Source organism: Marmota flaviventris, chromosome 16 (genome assembly GCF_047511675.1).
Source record: "Marmota flaviventris isolate mMarFla1 chromosome 16, mMarFla1.hap1, whole genome shotgun sequence".
NCBI lineage: Eukaryota > Metazoa > Chordata > Mammalia > Rodentia > Sciuridae > Marmota > Marmota flaviventris.
The window spans coordinates 78477347-78499509 of record NC_092513.1 but is presented as its reverse complement, the minus strand read 5'-3'; the positions used below and the strand labels follow the sequence as shown (position 1 = coordinate 78499509).

General features: G+C 41.9%; 1 protein-coding gene across 4 annotated transcripts; it reads left to right on the top strand.

Moving 5' to 3' along the window:
• Nucleotides 1–1256: 1256 nt before the first annotated feature.
• Nucleotides 1257–20728, top strand: LOC114083603 (E3 ubiquitin-protein ligase RNF213-like). Of its 4 annotated transcripts, none has more exons than XR_011704752.1 (7): nucleotides 1257–2156; nucleotides 2242–2415; nucleotides 3121–3318; nucleotides 12013–12193; nucleotides 14449–14622; nucleotides 14801–14950; nucleotides 16818–20728. XR_011704752.1 is itself a non-coding variant. In XM_071602578.1 (6 exons), the coding sequence occupies exons 4-6, from the start codon at nucleotides 14499–14501 to the stop codon at nucleotides 16826–16828; spliced, it is 285 nt and encodes a 94-aa protein (XP_071458679.1). In that variant the 5' UTR covers nucleotides 1257–2415; nucleotides 3121–3318; nucleotides 12013–12193; nucleotides 14449–14498; the 3' UTR covers nucleotides 16829–20728. The 4 variants fall into 4 exon arrangements, 1 of the variants encoding a protein (XP_071458679.1); XR_011704754.1 differs by having other exon boundaries at nucleotides 1257–2415; nucleotides 16818–17504; nucleotides 20216–20728; XR_011704753.1 differs by having other exon boundaries at nucleotides 1257–2345.
• The last annotated feature ends 1435 nt before the right edge of the window (nucleotides 20729–22163 follow it).

The following is a 22163-nucleotide window of genomic DNA, read 5'->3' as shown; positions in this document are numbered from 1 at the left end:
CCACAAACTCTCCCTGTATAAAAAATATTCAAAAAAAAAAAAAAAAAAAAAAAGGCGGGGCGCACTGAGCTTTCTTTGCCTAGGATACTTACAATCCACTGCTGATTACACATTCCCTTTTCTGCCCGGAGCGAAGCGAAAGAGGAAGCAGATGGGAGCAAAGCGCCCGCGGCTCTCTAGAGAACACTTCTGATGAGTGGGTCCCCAACATGTTTTCTAGTTGATTGTGTTTGATTTTCTATGTAGACAATGCGGGCACCTGCAAAGATAGTTTTATTTCTCCCTTTCAAATCTGTATAAACTAAAATCTTTTGTTTTTTAATATGAGATTACATTAATTAATTAATTTATGAGGGTTGACACAGAGATAAATCCCAGTTGGTTTTACTATGTAATTCTTTATATTTATTGTTGAAGAATATTTGTTTATATCTTAATCGTTTTGCATCTCTTTTTGAAAGATATTGGTCTGTAATATTTGTATAATATTTCTGTCTCATTTTGTTATTTGAATAATACAGACCCAATAGAATGAGTTAAAATATTGTTCCTCTGCTTCTATCTTCTGAAAGAGATTATACAGAATTTATTCCTTGAAAATTTTTGTTAGGGTTAACCAGGAAACTATCTGGGCCTGAGGATTTCTGTTTTAGAAGGTTATTTATTTTGGTACTGGGAATTTAACTCGGGGGAACTCAACCACTGACCCACATCCCCAGCCCTATTTAATTTAGAGATAGGGTCTCACTGAATTTCTCAGTGCCTCACTTTTGCTGAGATTGGTTTTGAACCTATGATCCTCCTGCTTCAGCCTCCCAAGCTGCTGGGATTACAGGTGTGTACCACTGTGCCCAGCTTTGTTGTAAGGTTTTTATGTATTGATTCAACTTCTTCAATAGTCATAATTCTGCTTAGATTGTCTATTCTTTTGTGTGGATTTTGGCAGATTTGTCTTTAAAGAAACGAGTCCGCTTCATGTCGTTTATTGAATCTGTGGGCAAAGAGTTGTTCAGAGTGTTCCTTTATTATCTGGTTGGTAGCCATAAGATTCAGTATTACTGATGCTTCCTTAATTTTTGTTATTCCTGAGTTGTACTTTTTTTTTTTTTTTTTTTTGGCTTGTTAGCCTGTCTAGAGATCTATTTATTATATTGTTTTTTCTTTTTCTTTTCTTTTTTATATTAAATGTTAAAATTATTGACATTCTAGGTAAGGCATAGAAATTATGAAAATCTTAGCTATTATAGCTATTAAAACCTTACATACAAGAGCTAGTTCTAATTTATTACAAGACTTACTTCCCAAACAGCTAGTCACAGCTGGATTGATAGAGTACTTGGGAAATGTGGCAATATGGTTTATGTAAGTATCCCACATTATAAATCTACTGGAGATGCAAAGTTATTGGACCTTGTGGAATTCAAAACAAAAGGACAAGCAGCAAAAATTATTGAGGTACATCCAGATACCAAGGGGAAAATAAATCGAAAGGTGTAACAAGAGTCCCAAGTAGGAGAATTTTTTTTGCAATCATTTCAGTTTCTCAACAATCTACCCAAAGCAGCATCAAGAAAACTTGCCAAAACAGTGAAAAACAAGCCTATTTCAACCAGAGTAGCTGATATTTGTTTAATATTGAAATAGGTGTAACTAAACTAAAATTAATGATTACTTGTTTAGAAGAAAACAAAAAGAAGAAAGTTTGAATGAAGAAAAAAGACAAGGGCTGCGGTTGTGGCTCAGTGGTAGAGCAGTTGCCTCGCATGTGTGAGGCCCTGGGTTCAATTCTCAGCACCACATATAAATAAATGAATAAAGTAAAGATCCACAACACCAAAAAAAAAAAGAAGGAAGACAATGTCCAGATCAAAGAGTTAAATACAGACACAGGCAATATAACCGTGTGTAAATGAAAGATCAAGGATTCGTGTCCAAGGACTCTGAAGCAGAAATTCCTGAACTCCAAATACAACCTGCAACAAAGAGGAAAAAACAGGAAAGAGAAGTGTCCAGCTTACCTGGAGTCAGAATAGGAACGAAGAAGAGAAGTAGTTCTGAAGACGGAGACGTCCTAGCTCCCGAATCAAAAGTAAAGAAAATGGCTCACAAAGACCACATTAAAGAAGAAGCTACTGAAGTTTCCAAAGTAAACAGAGGTAGAACATTAAGGTTATGGTTTGATATGCTGTTGGTGTTTCAACCCCCTTAAAAATGCCTTTAACTGTATTTTGATTTCTCTAGATTTAGAATTCTCTGCAGAAGAAGAAAAGGATCCTGGCAATATGAATGACAGCTCACTACTGAAAACAAGAAGGAAGCATGTCATGACCCTCATCCTCCTGGGGGTATCTGGCACATATAAGGGGATTGTGGTGGGCTGTACAATGATGACATCCCAACGAATTACACTCTCCAGTAAATACACCTTTGGGTGGTTTCCTGACAATGATTTCCAATTTGGCCCCATGATTTGATTTGGTCAATGGTCCATCATAGAGTGTAATGTAAGAGAGGCTACAAAAGAGGGTACACATTGGGCTTGCTCTCTCAGAATACACCTATCATCCACTGAAGCCCAGTCTAGCCTAGTGGAGGAAGAGTGAGCACAGGAAGCACAGACATCCACCTTCCAGTACCCAGATATGTGGGGGAAACTATTTTAAACATTCTTGGTTAAGTCAATTCATCAGCTAAATGTAGCTCCTTGAATGGCAAGACTAGCTGAATAAACCACAATCAAACCAGAGAATCTCAAGCATTAAAATAGTAGTGTTTGAAGTCACTATGTTTTGAGATGGATTCTTGTGAAGCGAGAGTTAACTGAACCACAATGGTGGTTTCTGTGTAGGTTTGCCTTCAGGTATAAGTAAACTAAAATTAATTTGAATAGGACTAAAAATGAAGTCAATTTTGATATTTAAATCTTTCATGATAGCTTATATTATCTCATGTTAGATTTTACTCTACTTAAATGCCCCAGCTAAGATAAAATATATTGGATTATTTTTATTGTCTTTTATTCCTAAATATTGGGTGTAGTTGTAAATTTGGAAGATCATTTCTTTATCTTAAATTAACATTTCTGTGTTAGTGAGTTGTTCTTTTTTAAAAACCTTCCAGCTCTTCTACCCTGCTCTGGAATTGCTAGGCATCTCAGCATTGAGAATGAGGGAGGGATGCAGAGCTCTTCGGTCTTCTCTGAGGCATCAAGAGAAGCCCATTAAAGGAGGAAAAGCCACACACTCTCATTGTTGATAGTTATGCCATGAATCTGGCTGCTATTGTACCAAGAGCTGCTTCCATGTTTCACTTAGTGAGGTAAGTGGTGATATAAAAATAGAAACTCCTATATAAGAAATATCATGCACTACACAATTGTTTACTGTATATAACTACAGGATGTAACTATGTGAGCTTACCTTAGTCCATATTTGATAGTACTCTCACGACATTTATATAGTGACTTTAGAAAATCACTTCTAAGGACACTGAAAAGCAATCTCTCCTTCTTCATGTTCCATGAACTCCTGAAAAATCCTTTAAGTCACTCATGATCATTGGCCTGCTTGAGTTTTCTCTATATGTGCCTGAGTTTTCTCCTAGATAATGGGTTGGGAGTTATGCAGCACTTTTACAAATTAATGTTGTTTGTGAATTTAACTAATCTGTGTACACACCATAGCAATTTTTCACATCTAGCAACTGCCCAGTGTATGCCTGTTAAGTGAACACAAGAAGGATTGGGTCAACTCTGCTGCAATATATATTTCTCATATATATATATATATATATATGAAAGGGGGCTGGAGGGAGAGAGATCCACAAATTAGAAGCACATAACTTGCCAAAACCTGCTTAGCATCAGGGTCTATTTCGAAGTGGGCTTCTGTAATGAGGAAGACGACCTATAACATAATTATTTCTAATAGTAATATTTTTAAAAAAAAATTTTAGTTGTTGATGAACCTTTATTTATATGCTGCACTGAAAATAGCTGCAGTGCCTCACACGTGCTAGGCTAGCGCTGCACCTCTGAGCTACAACTCCATCCCCATCTAATAGTAATACTGTGATTTGGATATGAGGTGTCACCCGAAAAACTCATGTGTTAATTCAGGAAGGTCCAAAGTGAAATCATTAGATTATGAGAGCAGAAACCTAATCAATGAATTGATCCATTTGATGGAATAATAATTTGAATGAATTGCTGGGGTAACTATAGGCAGGTCAAATGTGGCCAAAGGAAGTAGGTCACTGGTCACTGAGGGCATCCTTAGAGTTGTATTTTTGTCCTTGGCTGCTTGTTCTTTATTTTCTATCCCCCACCCTTTTTTTCCTCTCTCTCTCCTTCTTGGCTGCCATGAGACGAGAAGTTTTTATCTGTTAGTCCCCTCACCTTGGGTCCATAGCAATAGAGTCAGTTGACCAAGAATTGAACCCTTTAACCACGATCCCTCCAAAACTCTTCCTCCTGAAGTTGTTCTTGTCAGGTATTTGGATGACAGTGATAAAAATTTGACTAACCCAAGCAATCTGTGTCATTGCAATGAAAAAGTGACAGCCCGTCTACTCACTGGTGCATTCTAAAGCAATTAAATCGCGTCAAGATTCCCTCAGTTCCTTAGGCTATGGCACATGTCGTCAGTGAGGCTCAAGTGCCTTGATGTTAGAGGACCTTCCCAAGGTCATATGATCAGTGAGTTGCGTAAGAAGGTCTGGCACCCAGATTTTTAACTTGTGATGATCCACAAATTATCATCTCCTCTGACTTGGCCAAAAATAGATATCTGGAATCTAAAATAGGCCTAATATAGCTTATTAACATGTGGACTTTGCCTTTAAAGAATCTGTAAGGAAGGGTAAGGGGACTATAAAAAGGAAGATCATGAGTAACCACGACATAATCTATGACTGAACAGACACAGTGGCATCCTTAAAATAAAGTCTGTCCAACTTTAGGAAACTTCTCTTTCTGCACTTATAGACTCCAAAGTCTATGTACCACACAGGTTATAGACAGTCATCGGGTCTGAGAATAGTACCTGTGTTGCTCCTGACTTCACACATATCCTCTTCCTTAATGTGCTCTGGGTGTGTACCACATGTCAGGGTTCCTTCAGTTAAGCTCTGATCGGGCTGGTTATAAACCAACTTGTCCAACTATTTTACATCCTTGATTAGATTAGAGAACTTTTAGATGCACACAAGACATAAGTTTTCTTCAGGTGAAAGGGAGTGAGAGGTAATCATTACCCTTCATCAAAAAGCATGTCAAGCCCTGGGATTCCGTCACACATCTCACCTTCTTGCTCATGCAGCTGCTCTGCCTTGTGTTAACCTCTTCACTATGGGTCTTGGGGGCAAGCATGCGGGGGCTCAGGTTTCTGCAGAGAAATGTGGGATTACCATTAAGTACACACTGAGGTTGAAATAGTTTGTGACCCTCTAAACTGGTGCCCTTTCAACCTATTCATGGTTAGCACTTAACTAAAATTTCAAAGGGTCTGCTTTGAAATCTCTTCTTGCAGATTTTCCTTTATGAAATACCATTAGGTCTTGGGGCAGCTTGTGCTTACTTAGAATAAGAAAATTCATCACTAAAAAGACTGGGGGTGAGGAAGAAATGAAAAGTCAATCACCATGTTTATAAAGGAAAGGAGTTAAAATACTTAATAATCTTAAATGATATTGAATTGATAGTGTTTTGATACTTAAAACATGCCTACCCTAGAGGAGGTCCCATTCTTCATCACAACCCACGGCCATGCCCTCTGGCTAATCGCCAGGTGCTCTCTCAGCCACATGTGGCCCAGGACTGGGAAGGGGGTAGCAGCCAGCAAGTTAAGTTTCCTCTTTTCTGATGCAACATGCCCCACCTTACATCATGCCCTACAGAGCATGTGAGAACTGGTAGTTTCTTAGAATCTTAAGCTGAGGCATCTAGATTATTAAATGTAGGTTAAAGAACCAACAGTACCTATTTTCTTTTCTGGTGCTAGAAATTGAACCCAGTGACGCTTAACTATAACTACTGACCTCATCCTCAGACCTTTTTATTTATTTTGAGACAAGACTAAGTTGCTTAGGGCGTCGGTTAGTTGCTGAGGCTGGCCTCAAACTTGAAATCCTCCTGCCTCAGCGTCCTGAGCTGCTGGGATTGCAGGTGTGTGCCCGGCAACAATATCTAATTTCTAACATTGTTTAAACAGCTATAAAGTCAGGAGCTGTTGCAGCAGGAATGATACTCAGGATTGTCAGTTGACTCTCAGCTGAAACCAGACAGACTTCGCATTTACCAAACATTAGATTGGAAGCTGGGACAGACAGTGGGACTTGGCAAAAAGGACTGAGTAATGGCCCACCTTGTTGTGAAAAGCAAAGGCTGAGAACCTATCCCAGTGTTGGGAACTCTAAAGAGATAGGATGACAACATTTAATGTAAAATCCTGGAGATTTTACAGAAAAAGTGAGTAAGTGGAAAACTCAAGCAATCAAAATAATTTGAGGTCTTGTTAATGACATTGTCCTGCTGACTTCCTGAATATATATAATTATCCCATCATATGACTGTTGCTGAGAGTGGATTTTAAGATTCTTACCACCAAAGAGTTAGTATTGTGGTAATATATATGCTAATTACACTCTGTAAGGGTCCGGCGAAGTGTCGGAGAAAGAGACCACCAAGTGACCACTCATGCAATTGGCAGAAGGGGATTTATTGATCCAGCATGCTGGGGCTCCATGCCCACTCGAGAAGGGAAAGCAGCCCAGAGCCCAGAGCCGGGGTTGAACAATGCTTAAGTACACTTTTTTGGGGAGGGCAGGGACTTTACATACATCACAGTCTCCTTTAACAAATCACCATACACCGTGGGAAAGTCAAACAACAATTCTTAGACTTGATTAGTACATACATTGGCAGGAACAGGGCTGGCTGGAGTGATAGGTCATTCTTAAGGAGGGGGTTACATTTAAACTGATTGGTTTAGGCCCTGAGGTGTGTATGTGCTGGACTGCACAGGATCTTAGGCTATAAATCAACTAAATGGCCAGTAGGGCATTGTCTTAACTGCCTCAGGAATTTAACCCATGCTTTGCAGTTTAGAAGCAGGTTTACAATGCCTGGTCCTTTACATTTTAACTCAGGCTTTGCAGCTTAGAAACTTTACCCTTTCAACTCAACCATATATGAATATGTCAAAATGTGTGGTATACCATAAATACATGCAATTTTTGTTTGTCAGTTAAAATTAATAATATTGTCCCAATGTTAGTATCTTAGATTTGATCAAAGTGTCCTGGGGAAGCAAGTTAAAAAGGACATGGAAATTGCCTATACAATCTTTGTAATTCTGCTGTAAATCTGAAATTCCTTCAAAATAAAAATACAGAAAATGCAGTATAGAGCAGTCATAATTACAGCTGATTTGAGATTCAGGATCAAAGAAAAAGACATTGTGCTTAGGAAAATTTTGACTATTTGAACAAAGATTTAGTGATGCTAATGAGGAAATCTTAGAGGGAATCAGGGACTAATGATCTGCAGGCTTTATATTTTCCTGGAGGATCAGCAGCACACTTGTGTAGCACGGAGCACGGAGGATATAGCCAGAGGCAGGGGTCTGTGTGTCCCCTTTGGCACCTCCTGCAGTCCTGCAGGTGCCAGATCATCCTAACCATGTCTACTTACAAACAGGGCATGGGCGTCAGTGCTATTGATTAATGAGCAGAAACAAGTGAACAACAAATGCAGTCTAAAACTGTCAGACATTATTATCAGAACCTCAAGTTTCAGGTATAAGAATAGTGGGGGAAGTTTAGGAAAAAAGCAACTTTTGTTATATTAGTAGTCATTAGTGTAAGGGTAAAAGAAATTGAAGTTAAAGTGTAAAAGACCGGGCATTGTATAAAGTTTCTAGGCTGCAAGGCCTGAGTTAAAATGTAAAGGATTAGGTATTGTTAACCTGAAATTCCTGTAGTTGTTAAGACAATGCTTGGAACCGCCCAGTAAATATTCCCCCTGACTGCTTGGTTGTTTAATAATTCACGGCTCTGTGTGATCTTGCACGTAGGCATTGCAGGGCCTGGACCAATCAGTTTGAATGTGTACCCCGTTTAGAACTGACCTATCACCCCCGCCCAACCTGTTCCCGCCAATGAATGAACTAATCATGTTTAGGAATTGTTTGATTTTCCCGCGGTGTATGATGATTTGTTAAAGGAGACTGTGATGTATGTAAAATTCCTGCCCTCCCCCAAAAAAGTGTACTTAAGCAGTGCTCAGCCCCTGCTCGGGGCTCTGGGCTGCTTTCCCTTCCTGGGTGAGCATGGAGCCTCAGCGCGCTGAATCGGATCCTCAATAAATCCCCTTCTGCCAATTGCATGAGTGGTCACTTGGTGGTCTCTTTCTCCGACGCTTCGCCGGACCCTTACAATTAGCAAGCCATTTCTGTTTTCTAGACATTGTTAGAGAAATATTGCAATGATTTTCAAATATTTCCAAATTTTATGATTACATTTTAAGATCAGAAAATCCAATACGAAAAATATAAATCTACATACAGTTAGTTCTCCATATTCACGTGTTCCTCAGCCATAGATTCAACCTATGATCAGAAAAAGTGGTCTGTGCTGAACACACACACAGACATTTTTCTTGTCATTATTCCATCAACAATACCATATAATAGCTGTGTACATATCATTGCATTGTTTGGGTATTGCAAATGATCTAGAGACGATTTAAAGGATATAGAGGGTAGTTTATATGTAAATACTACATCATTTCATATAATGGATGGACCTGAGCATCCTAGGAATTTGATATCTAAGGGGGTCCTCAACCAATTTCCTGTGCATACCTATGGGTGGCTGTGCACAACTCATATTTCTGTTAAAATGGGAGAATAAAATATGTCATCAGTGTATCCTCAGACACCCTGAATACTTCTGTTTCAGCAGGCATTGGACACAACAGAGCACAGTCATTTCTGTTCTGCTCTATGGTCTTGAATGCCTGGGGAACTCCTTGTCTTTCCAAACAGTGAAGGCACCACTTTCCAGGTGAGGGTCTCTCGAACCCTCCCAACTTGCCCTCATAACTCTGCCTCTTCTGCACAGAAATCTCCATTCCAACACCCTCCACCCTCCACTGCACTTTATTTCAAATAGTTTTGAGATGTCTGTCAGTCCTATGAGTCTGCAAGCACCTGAGTGCTTCCCGCCATAACCATCTTACTACTCCAGGGTTGGCACTGTGCCTAACACTGGGGATCCACAATTTAGGTTTTCTAGCTGTGCTATGATGTTGAGGGCCACAGCTGAGTAGGGATGACGCACGGCATTTTGCCAGAAGGGAGTGGTTGAGAGGGTGAAGTACAGTGCCTTCCTCAAATGGCTAATTGGGCTCTATGTCTTTCCTTGATTGTGGCTTATGAGAGTTCTTTGGATAATCAGGTGCAAATCTCTGGTCAGATGTGTGATCTGCCAGCATTTTCTCCCATTCTCTGGATTGTTTTCACTCTGGGTGTTTTCTTTAGAAGCACAGAAGTTTTTAATTTCTTTTTTTTCTCTCTCTCTTTTTTTGTGGTAGTAGGGATTGAAACCAGGGGTGCTCTAACACTGAGCTACATCTCTAGTCCTTTTTCTTTTTTATTTTGTGAAACAGTCTCACAAAGTTGCCCTCAAACTTGCAATATTCCTGCCTCAGCTTCCTGAGTAGCTGAGATTACAGGTGTGCCCCACCACTCCTGGGAAAGTTTTTACTTTTGGAAAAATTCAATGTGTATTTTTTTTTTCTCTTGTTGCTAGTAATTTTGACATCTTGTGCTAAATCCTGGGTCATGAAGATTTACCCGTGTCTTCCTCTAAAAGGTTTTTGTTTTGTTTTTGGCACTGAGTGTTAACCTAGGACCATATGTTCATACGTGCTCTGTCAAGGAGCAACCCCCTCTGAAAGCTCTAGACTGTTAGCTCTTAACATTAGTTCCTTTTTCTGTGTGGTGTGAGGTAAGGGTCCAGGTACATTCTCTTGCATGTGGAGATCCATCTGTTCCCGACCATTTGGGAAGGCACTGTACTTCACCCCTTGAGTGATCTTGGCACTCTTGTCAAAAAGTCTGTTGGCCGCAGCTGTGAGGGTTCACCTCACATCTGTCCACGTCTCCACTGCCATTTCTTTCCAGTAGGTCGTAAAATCAAGAAGCATGAATTCTCCTGATTTGCTCTCCTCTTTTGGTATTGTTTGCTATTCTGGATCTCTTGGGATGCCATATGAATTTTAGAATCAGTTTGTCAGTTTTTCAAGGAAAGCAGCTGTGATTCTGACAGGGATGGCTTTGAATCTGTAAGTCATTTTGGGGAGTGTTGACCTCTTAACAATGTCACATCTCATGGCTTCTGAACCTGGAATGTCTCCCCATTTATTTTGGTCTTTAATTTTTTTCAACAGTAGTTTGCAGTTTGCAAGTGGTGAGGTCTGCATTTCTTTTACGAAATTTACTCCTAAGTACTTTATTCCTTTGCTACTGTAACAAATTATTTTCTCAGGGCTGGGGTTGTGGCACAGTGGTAGAGCACCTGCCTAGCACTAGCCTCACCCTGTGAGGCACTGGGTTTGATCCTCAGCACCACATAAAAATAAAATAAAATAAAGGTATTGTGTCCATCTACAACTAAAAAACATATTTTAAAAAATTGTTTTCTCAAATATGTTTTTGGATTGTTCATCACTAGCACTTGGAAACAGGGCAGCACCTCGTCTCTGTGGCCTACAGCTTTGCAGGCTCATTTCTTTTCTCTAGCGGGGTATCCGTGGGTGAGTACCTTCTTTGAAGTTTTGACATAGATGACCATGTTATCTGCCTGTAAGTTAGTACTTCATTTACAATCCCAATACTTTTTTTTTTTTTCTTTTCCCTACCTAATTGCCCTGGATAGCAACTCTGGCACTGTGAAAGGAGTGAAATTGGCTATCCTGGTCTTGTTCTTGGAGTTTTGCCTGATACTTCTTCTGTATCTATTACAATGGTTGTGTCACTTTTTTTCTATCAGTATGATGTATTCATGTTTTTGTGTCTGCGTGTGTGGCACTGGAGATGGAACCCAGGGGTACTTTATCACTGAGCCACATTGCCAGCTCTTTTTGTTTTTCATTTTGAGATATAGCCTCACTAAGTTGCTGAATCTAGCCTCCAACTTGTGATCCTCCTGCCTCAGCCTAGTGAGCTGCTGGGATTACAGGCATGTGCCCCTATACCAGGCTTATTAACTGATTTTTGATGTAAAAAACGTGGTTTTATTCCTGGGATAAATCTCACTTCCCTATGGTCTATAACTTTTTATTCATTGCTAATTAATGTTTTCTTTTATCCTGTTAAGTGTCAAAAGTACCTGTTATTAGTTCACCCTGTGTTTTTTATTGATCACTGAAACTTTTTCTTTTTTTTTTTTTTTTTTTTTTTTTTTTGCAAAAATGTGAATGCAAAGAAGAAAACTGTTTTGTTTCTTGGTGAAGCATCAGAAGGAGAACTGGAGTGTCTGTGGTGTTTGAGGGCAGCTTGTGATGTAGTAAAGTTTTCCTCATCTTGTTTTTGGCATTTTTCATGACGGGCATGTCTAAGAGAAATACAGAAGCTGACAATGAGCTGGGAGGGTGTGTGACTTGGGGTTATAGGGGTGTGTTTGTGTGTGTGTATGCATCTTCAAACCTCTGGCACCTCACGTAAGGATCCAGGCCACAGGGCAATGGAAGTGCCCTAGGAAATATTTAGTATTTTATGTTTCTTTTCTTTTTGCAATACGAGGGATGAAACCCAGGGCCTCCAATAGGCCAAGCTCCCCACTTACCAGGGGGTAGCCCAACCTCTCTTCTGTATTACTATTATTATTTTTGAGGCACTATAAAACTAGCTTCAGTAGATTTATGGAATGCTCTTGGGTGCTAACCTGTGTCATTAAAAAACAAATCAGTAAAATCTTCTCAACTCTCTCTTTTAATTCATTTTCTTTTAGTCTCAGATCAGTGTCCTGGAGGGAGTCTCTTGTCATGATTTGCAGAAATTTGGCAGCCTTGTGTCTGCTGTGATCACCAAGTCCTGGCCCAGGAACAACAGAGAGGCTGTGGAAGGCCTGGATGAGATTCTTGAACACCTGCTCACGGGGCCAGATGTGAAGCAGCTCTTCAAGTTGTACGGTGCGTATAGGACTGGTTGGAGTTGCTGTCCTTCCTTGGGCAATAGAACAGGCAAGGTCCTTGACCTGGTCCTCAGCCTGCATGTGCTGAGGTTTGGTAAAGGCAGGATGCATGGAGGTGCCCAGGCAGGTGTTAGGCCTAAAGACCATCTAACACTAGATGCTGAGTGCCTGCTGAATACGTGCTCCTGGGGGGACACATGGTTCTTGAAGCAACCCCTCTGAAAGTCCCCAAGCCCCTTGATTCCCAGATGAGGGAATGGAAGTGCCCAGGGCATATTGCTTAACCAGGGTGTTGGAGACTCACTGTGTCCAAGATAACAAATGATTAGAAATCAAATCCAAGCCCAGCTTGCCTCCCTGTGAAGCTCATGTGTCACATTTTGAGACTAATATTGATAACTAACAATATGTGACTCTTCAGCCATCACCTTCCCAAGTGGCATGCATTGCCCTGGAAATGATGGTGCAGGTTTATGTGTAAATTGCTAGATTCAGATGCTGTCGTGGGAAAGCACTGGTGTGGCAATAAAAACCCAGGGCCAATGATTGTCTCAGCCAAACCAGCTGCTCTGTTCTACACCAGGACATAGGCAGGAGTAGTGTGTGGACCTGAAGGTGGCTGCTGTGTGCACGGGCCACAGCAGCCTGCTGGGGAAGAGTTCACTGTTACACTCCACAGCATGCATTTAAGGCTCCTCCTTGTCTTTTCCTGGCTTCATGGTTCCGTTCCTTTTATCACTGAGTAAAGCCCCCTTGTCTGGATGTGCCTGGGTTGGTCCATTCTCCCCCTGAAGGTCATCTCAGCTGCACTCTGTGTGGGGGTGATGCTGTCGATGAACCAGGGATTCATGCCTGCTGGCCTAGCACACTGCCACCCAGCTGCACCCCAGCCCCCTGTTATGTTTGTTTTGTTTTTTTAAAGAGAGAGAGAGAATTTTTTTAATATGTATTTTTTTAGTTTTTGGTGGACACAACATCTTTTATTTTATTTTTATGTGGTGCTGAGGATCGAACCCAGCGCCCTGCGCATGCCAGGCGAGTGTGCTACCGATTGAGCCACATCCCCAGCCCCTTATCTTTGTTTTTTATGGTAAAAATAAACTTGGTCTTCTCATAATACTCTGTGAACCTCATATTACTGTGAGATAAATAGTCTGGCAGTTAAACTAGTCATGTTTTAAAATATTGTCCTCTAGTTGCTCCAAAAGCTCATGTTCCAGGTTTTGATCTGCAGACAAGATAGGCAGAGCATGAAGCTGCAGCATGGATCTGCCTCCTTCCTGGGTGCTGTGCAGATGCTTCCCTGCACCCGTGGAGTGGCCTCTGATGTGAGCTTGTCCTGTTGCAGTTTATTTTCCTACTATTGCAGGGATTCTCAAGACAGGGGTGCCAGGTTTCTGTACTTGTGACTAAAAGGCTCAGGGGTCACTCCAGTTGAACTGGGCTGACTGGGGTACGCCAAATAAAACACAAGAGACACAAATACCTTTATGTTTGGGGTCACAGTGACGGCTCCTCTGACTTTAAGGGTCCGCAGGAAGAGAGAGAGAGAGAGAGAGAGCACGTGCTAACCCCTTTTATTGAGGAGAAGCAATTCAAATGAGGCAAGGGGTCAGGTTTCAGGGGGCTGAGTCTATCTTTATGATGTCCACTGTCAGCAGGTTGACTGACATCTGAGTAGGCCACACCCAAGGGCACAGTAAGAGAAGGGGACACACACAGGCACTTCCATGAAGGATTCTATCCTAAACAGGGCAAGGGGTTATATTACAAAGGAACAGGTGAGCCTAGCTTCACCCATGGTGCTGTAGCAAGACACACCTATGCACAAGACACTGTCCCTCAAACCCAAGAAGGATGGGGAAAGCTTTGCCATATTTTTGTGACTGAGTGCCTCAGCACCCAGCCGGGGAGTGTGACTCAGTCACATGCAAGGTTGGTCTCCCACAAGGTGAATTTCGAAGAATATCATATGTAGTTCAAGAAATACGTTCACTGTAGCATGGGCTCAGGACTTCAACCCTGAGCACTGTGGTTCTCCTGGCTGACTTTGGCCATCTCCTCCTCCCAGCCAGGAGATGCACTAGGTTAAGACCTGAACCTCACAGGTACAGACATAGCTGAGTGAGGCATCAGCGCATCTGGAAACACCACTGACTGCTGCCAGCGCCGTGTGGGCATGGGGCTGGTGAGAGGTTCTAATGGCAAGGAGAGGGGAGGGCCGCATGCTCATTGTGCTCGTTATCTTCTCAGGGACAGATGAGAAACTCTTAGCCAACATCACAGAGGATGCCAAGAGGTTGATGGCTGCCGCCAGCTCTGTCTTCGCAGAGGTTGCTGGCGATGTCCTGAATGGGTCCATATTGGTCAGACGGTTGGAGCTGATCCTGAAGCACAAAAGTCAGTTTCTGGACCTGTGGCAGTTAGGTGAGCTGAGGCCAGGCTGGTAAGAAGCCCGTGTTCACATGTGTGCTGGCTGTCCTCCTCTATGCCACCAAGTGGGGGCCTCCTTGTCCTTCTGATGGTGACTGCGGGGCACTCCCAGGGAGAGAAAGGGGTGCCGTGAAGTTTGTTTCCTTTGGCTGACCTTGTCATTATTTTCCAGAGACAGAAAATTCTTCATTCCAAGAGAAGAATTGTGACATGGAAGAGACACTGGACTGGAGGATGGGCGAAATCATGTTTCTGAAGAGAGAGAAGAGACAGGTGGACAGTCTCCTGAGGCTGTGTGAGAAGGTGAAGCACCTCGTCCAAGGTACTGCTCCCTCAGTCGCGCTGGGAACCCTGGAGAGCTGTCACAGGGATGAAGCAGGCCACAAATAGAGGGGCCTTATTTTTCAGGGAGAAGCTTTTAAAAAACATTCTTGACCCAGTTTTCAATGAGTTTGCCCAGGGAAGCAGCTTCCCCTTGTACATTGTTGTTTGTGTGCCTCCACACCCATCCATGTCCTGATTTCCCAGTGTCAGTGTCCTATGCTGGCTTCCCAAGGAGGGGAGGTGTAGATCTTTCTCCAGTCTGTGCCCTGCACATGAGGCTGCTTGCTGCTCTGTCACTCCCAGTGGTGTCCTGAGTTACTGTACCTTCTCCAGGGTCAGGCCTTCGCCATGGTGTGAACACAGGATTCACAGGCGAGCCGTGCGGTGGACCATGGCCACTCCACGGTTCTGGCATAAAGTTTCTGTAGCTGGTGGAATTGCATTTCTTGCCTTGGTAGTTTCTTTTCCCCTTTTTCATTGCGTTTATTTCAAATTCAGCCCCAAACTGTACCAGCTGTCTGAGTGGATGTCTCTGAAGCGTCTCTCAGGACAGAGGGCTTATTTTCCCTAGCGGGGAGTTGGCCCTTAATCTCCTCTGTCTCTCAGGGTTGCCTTGGCCTCTGGGCTGGTAGGGCAGGTCCTGCATCTCTGGCCTGTGCTTGACTCCTGTTTGACAGAGGGTGGCATCTACTGCTTGCTGGGACAGGGACACAGGAGGCCAGATACAGAACTATGCCCCTGCTGTAGGTTGATCATTGGGCCAGGGGCAGAGTTTCCTTCAGAGTGCTGCCTGAGTGCTGCCTTGGGATGTCAGATGCATTCTCGCTACTGATCCTCTGTATGGAGCTTGTTGTCCTTTGGATGCCCTTGAGAACTGTCGGGCCCTAGTGTTCTGAAGTTGACATTAATCTGTGCCTGGCCTTGGGTCTCTTTTCCATCTCTAGGATGGGGCACTGGCAGGTCTCAGCGAGAGATCTCGTCTTAGAGCTCTAGGGCGTTCTCCTGAATTGGTTCATCGTGCTTTCCCTGTTGCAGGGTGCACATCAGCAGCTGCTGGGCCTCCTGGCATGGTTGCCCGACTCCCATGACATCTCTCCTGCTTGGGCTTCACTTCCTGAGCCTTCTCTTCAATCTCCTCCTGTAACCTGGGCATTGAATTCTTCATTTCAGCTCTTATATATAGTTAATTTGAAGGCACTCCAGTTTACCCAGTAAAGACCATAGTCCACTGGCAACTGTGCCATCTACAATGTGAGGCCATGGTGAACTGTCCAGTTAGTACAAATATCCAGTGACCAGCTCACAGGTACTACAAGCCATAGTGAATAATTCTATCTTCTGGCTGTTCAAATTTTCTTCTGTCTCATGCCAGAAAGTATGAATAACAGGTTGTAATTCAAAATCAGTACAAATTCTTGACTCCCCCCATGCCGGACCCATCTGTATATGAACAATTTCCAGGCATGGGGGGGATACTCCTCACACACTTGGGAGACCAATGGCCCTGGGGCAGCCACCTGGGTGGTGGGAAATAGGTAAAGGCACCTATTCAACAAGCTGTTGGTGAGAACTCTGCATTGCTGTAACACACATGCCCTTTATTTAGGGGTCTGTGCTATACAAGAGTGATGCTGGTGACATAGGCCATCCACCCACCTTTATACGTAGGCCAGTTCACATTATGTCCAGTAAATTTTTAGACAGTGGCTCCACTTGTGGTAGGTCATCTTACACTCCTAACAACTGCTGTTGTAAAGGCTGCATCTACTAGTTTCAACTCCCTTCCCACCATGACAAAATCCTAGAAGTACATTTTCCATTGTTGTTCTTGCCAGAAAGCTAAGTGCATCCCATCTGCTTTACAGGTGACATCTAAACTATTTTACAAAAGAATAGCCTACTGAAATTTCGTCAGACCCTAAATGACCCAAGATAAGGGAACTACCGTACTCAAGCCTGCTCTAGCCCCACACCTGGAAGAAGAGACACACTCAACACCAGCGCCCACTGCTCTTCCATATGAGAGAGGAAAACATCCAACCACAGCTGCCTCCAGACATATCTTGTCCCATGAGGAAACCGATGCAGCTCCTTTCAAGAGCCCACACTCACTAAAAGACTGAGATATAATCATACGGCCTGGGAAAATCCTCGGGAACTTCTGTTCCTTTGTAATGCCGTTGCCTCTGGACAGAAGAACTGCAGATTCCAAGTGCGGACCTGAAAAATTCCTCCCTCTGCAGGTTTACACTAGCCTCAGCTCTGACCCACAGTTAGAGAATCACAAATTTTAAACAAAAACGAATGCTGCCAACCTTCAGTGATATAAATCATCTTATTTGTCCAGCTTTAGTTATTAACAAGTCAAATGTGTCAGTGTCGCATTTTATGTCATTGGAGATAAGAACTGAATTCAAGATAGTCGGCCACTTTGGAAACACAATAAAGACCTGTAACAAATGGACTCTAAAAATAAACCAGCAACCAGGCATCAGGACTGACTCCAACTCCCAGGGAGCTGTCCAACTAGCACATTTTTCTGCACATAACAGGTAGTGTCAACTTTGGAGAATCTGCTTTATTTTCAAGTGAAACAAGAATCATGGAAAGATTTTTTTACAAATAAGATTTCTGGCAATATTCTTATTTCATCCTCTGGGAAGGCTATTTTTAATCCTCTGTAGTTATAATGTTTTGTTCCTTAAAATATGGTAAAACCCTCAAATGATATTGCACATTTCTAAAACAAAAGTATTAACATTCAGTGAACATAGCTTAAACTGATGAACTAAATAGACAATTTCACTTTGAAAAGAATTCTAAGAGATGAACATTTTCTAAGACTCAGGCAGTCAAGTTCTGTTATATATTCATTATAGGACTGAAAAGGACACATTGCTTCAAACAGTTTAGAATCCTTCAAAATATATCAGTCTATGTTTGAGATACACATGGAGCCTAATGAAACTACTACTGAGGAATATTTAAACACCCAAATTGAGAAAATTGTATATTTAATCAAATTTATATTAGAATAACCATAATGAAAAGTCTCATTTATTTAAGCCTCAGCTCCAAAAGATGCAATTGGTAAGACTGCAAACTTCTTATCACTCATGAGCAACCCACTGTTCTTGTCTCATTTATTTTAAAGACATCTGTCAAGCATGTCACTGGTCGGGTCTCTCAGATTATCCATCATGATAAAAACATCACACTCCTTTCATTAAAAAGAGCAGAGCTGTCGCAAAGCTCTTTAAGTCTGTTTCAACAAGAAATCCCCTTCAACATAATTACAAAGTTATACCTATTAATTTTCTACTGTACTCCCTTATAATGTCATCAAATCACAAAATGAAGCAATATGATCATGAATGTCCTCTAGTACTCTCTATTGGACTATTTGGTTTTTTATAGTGAAACTCTACAGGGTAAGTTTAGGTTATCAGATCAACAGGAAACAAATTAGGAAAGATTCTATACAGAAAATATTTTACCAAGAATACTGTATGCTTTTCAAATTTATTTTTTTTTTAGAGAAAGAGAGAGAGAGAGAGAGAGAGAGAGAGAATTTTAATATTTATATTTTAGTTTTTTTTGGCGGACATAACATCTTTGTACGTGGTGCTGAGGATGGAACCCGGGCTGCACGTATGCCAGGCAAGCGCACTACCACTTGAGCCACATCCCCAGCCCCTCAAATTTATTTTTTAAACAGGGTTAAATTAAGTAATTACTCCTCAATCTTTAGAGGCACTTGTAAAGCCTGAACACAGACAAACATTCATAACAAATAGTTAATTACTATGACATTCTGAATGTGTTGTCCCTCAGTAGCAACTCATAGTTTAATTAGTTGTGCAAAACAACAAAGAACAGATTGCAATAAAACAATATTCTCATCCATCACTGCATATGCATCTGTCACAAGTCATACCGATGATCTGTGTCCAATTTTCATGGCAGAAACCCAGAACTTTATCCAGAAGAAGTAAACCAGGGGATTCAATCCATTACAAAGACATTGACATTACAGACTTTATGGCCATCTGTATTTTATTTTCATAAGATTTATCTACTGTAAACCTTATAGATGTTTTAGCATTTTTATACATACCAAGAAATAGATAACCAAAAAGTTAGGTATTAGAGAAAATAACAAAAATATATCTCATTTGTTTTCAAATTTTTTCACATCAAAACATTTTGCTGCAAATAATTTGTTTTATTTTGCAGTAACTAGAGAATGAATCCAGGGACTAGTACAAGCAAGTGCTCTACCACTGAGCTACAGCCCAAGCCCCTTTTTAATTTCATTTTGAGACAGGATCTTGCTAAATTGCATAGGTTGGCTTCCAATTTGCAATCATTCTCCCTCAGACTCCTGAGTAGCTGGGAGTACAGGGGTGTACCACCATGTCCAGCTTGAAGTGACTTTTTAAATCCACAGATGAAAGACTCTCTAAATGACATTTAGAATCTATTGCAAATTCAGTTTTGAAATAGACGTTTATTTAACACAGGGTTCACACTGACTTCAACAAATCAGGCGTTCCAGAATACAATCTGGAGTGGTAAAATATGTGATGCCTTCTTCATACTCCAAGAGAAAAAGCTCTTTTGCAAATAAGCAAAACCAAATCCAAACAAAAACAGGGAGGCCTTCTACATTGTTGTCTCTAGGAACAATTCCCCTTCATAGACTACAATGCTGTTGACAATGTCAAGCACTTTGACTTGTAAATAACTCCCACAGGAAGAAGTTTCTCCAAGTTTTCCCAGACACAGCTACACTTTCTGTCCTTCTCACCACCTTAACAGTAGGACACATCTAGCTCCAGAGAGTCCCTATGGCTTCCCCCTGTGTTCTCTAAAATTGGTCACATTCACAACCATTCTTGTAACACAATCAGTTGCTGTAATTATTTCTGGGCCCATGTGGATTGCTGCATTTTCCAAACAGATGCAGGTCTCTGTGATTACTCAGAGGTCTGCTAGGGCGCCCCTCCCTGGGCTGGGGAATCCTGATCAGAACACCCATCTCCCCATAAACACGTGGCCCATGCTTCTCACTCCCTTGGAACCACAGTTACACAAACCACACAGGTGAATCTAACGTCCAGAAATCTATAAAATAATGCTGTGGCAGCCACAGTGAATAGGGATTAGAAAATGCTAAGCTCTCTCGGGAACATGGCTGGCACAGCCCTGCAGTCTGATCATTTTTGTGCATTAGCTTTCCTCACTCTCATTCTATCTGCAGCTCTTCCTTCCCCCCTTTGTCCAGGACTGGAAATTGCTGCCACCTGCTCCCTCATGTTGTCACAATCTCTACCAGTTTACGCCAACAACCACTTGACCACACAGATGTCTCTCAGCTCAGGAATCCTACTGAAACTTTTCAAGAAAGACCATCCCACCACCCTTCTACATTCCTGCCGTAATCTGTTGCTAGGAATACTTTACATACCTATCTCCAACATCAAGAAAAACTTCATAAGATGCACGAATTTCCTTTGTACACTGTGGTCCCTGGAGTGAAACTTTCCACATTCTAGGTCTATGACTTAGGCAAGTCCCTCAGTGTCTCCAACATCACTTCCTAAAATGAGAATGAAAGTTAATAATATTGTAGTGAAAAGGAAATGAGTTACAATACTAAAACACTTTGCATAATTCCTACTGGATGATTTTGATATCATCATTGTTTTTATTTTTACTGCATAATTGCCAACTTAACATTTACTTGTTGAATAAAGTACACAGAATTGTGGTATATTGTTTCCAGAATTAAGCAATTCATTTTCTAGCACAAAAGCTAACATTTAATACACACTAGAGATTTACAGTTCTGAGGAAAAAAGGAATATTCTTTCAAGTAACTTTTCAAATCTCTTTTTTGAACATAGTATTTTGTGGGTTTCTATTAATTTACTTTGGCATTATAGGACTATTTTCTCTAATCCCAGTTACTGCTGCAAAGTGTTGTGGTTTGGATATGAAGCGCTCCCCAAAAGCTCCTGTGTTCATGGTGGAAGTGAAATGATTAGGTTATGAAAGTTGTAAGGGAATCGGTGGATTAAACCATTTGAGGAATTTATAATTTGAATGGATGACTGGGTGTTACCTGTAGGCTGGAGGAACTGAGCAATTAGAGGAGTGCCTGGGGGATTTTGTGTTTTGTTCCTGGCTCCTCCTGACGGCTCTCTCCCTGTTTCCTGGCTACCAGGAGGTGAGCAGCTTTCCTCCTCCCATGCTGTTCTGCCAGGATATTCTACCTCGCCTGAGGCCCAGAACCATGGAATCAGCTCACCATTGGACGGCGCCTCGGAGACTTTTCACCCTCCTAAATTGTTCTTGTCAAATATTTTGATCACAGTGACAAAAATAACACTGTAGGCATGAAGGGCAAGTGTTCCAACAAATAAGAGTGATTACTATCGTTGCAACATAGCAAAACATTTCTGAGCCCCATGGCAGGAAAAGAGGGTGAGGAAGGAGGGTGGAGGGAGAGAAATCACTGCTCTCTACTTATTTCCCCTTCTCATCTCAGGGGAAGATCCGGTGACTCTTATCTGGTTCCATAGAGATCTGGGCTTATTCTGATATTGAGATATTAGATTTCAATATCCAGAAGTGAACAAAACTGTGAAACATAAACCCTCAAAACTATCTTGGACCCCCAAAAAGAAATGAAGGCATCTCATTAGAGGTTGAATTATGTCCCTCATAAAGTTGGCAAAGTCTCAACTGCAGTACCCGTGGTGGCCTCAACTGGAAACTAGGTCTTTGCAGATGATCAATTTACGATGAGACCATTAGCATGGGCCCTGATCCAACATAATTGTGTCCTTATGAAAAGGGGACATTTGGACACAGGCAAACGGGGAGAGCTCCATGTGAGATGGAGGCAGAGGCGGATAATACTTCTACCAGCCAAGGAATGCCAGACTGACGGAAACTTCCAGAAGCTGGAGAGAGGCCCGGGGCAGATTCTCCCTGCCAGCCTCAGAGGGAATCAACCCTGCCCACACCTTGATCTGTCCTTTCAGCCATCTAGGTTGTGCTATTCTGTCACCCAATGCACAGCTACCCTGGGCCTTTCCTCCCATGCCTTCAATTAGAGAGAGAAATGATCCCTCGAGGTCGCCTATTTTCCCCCACTCTTCAAGTCTGCTGGTGGCTATAGTGTAGGTGGGACCTCGAGGATG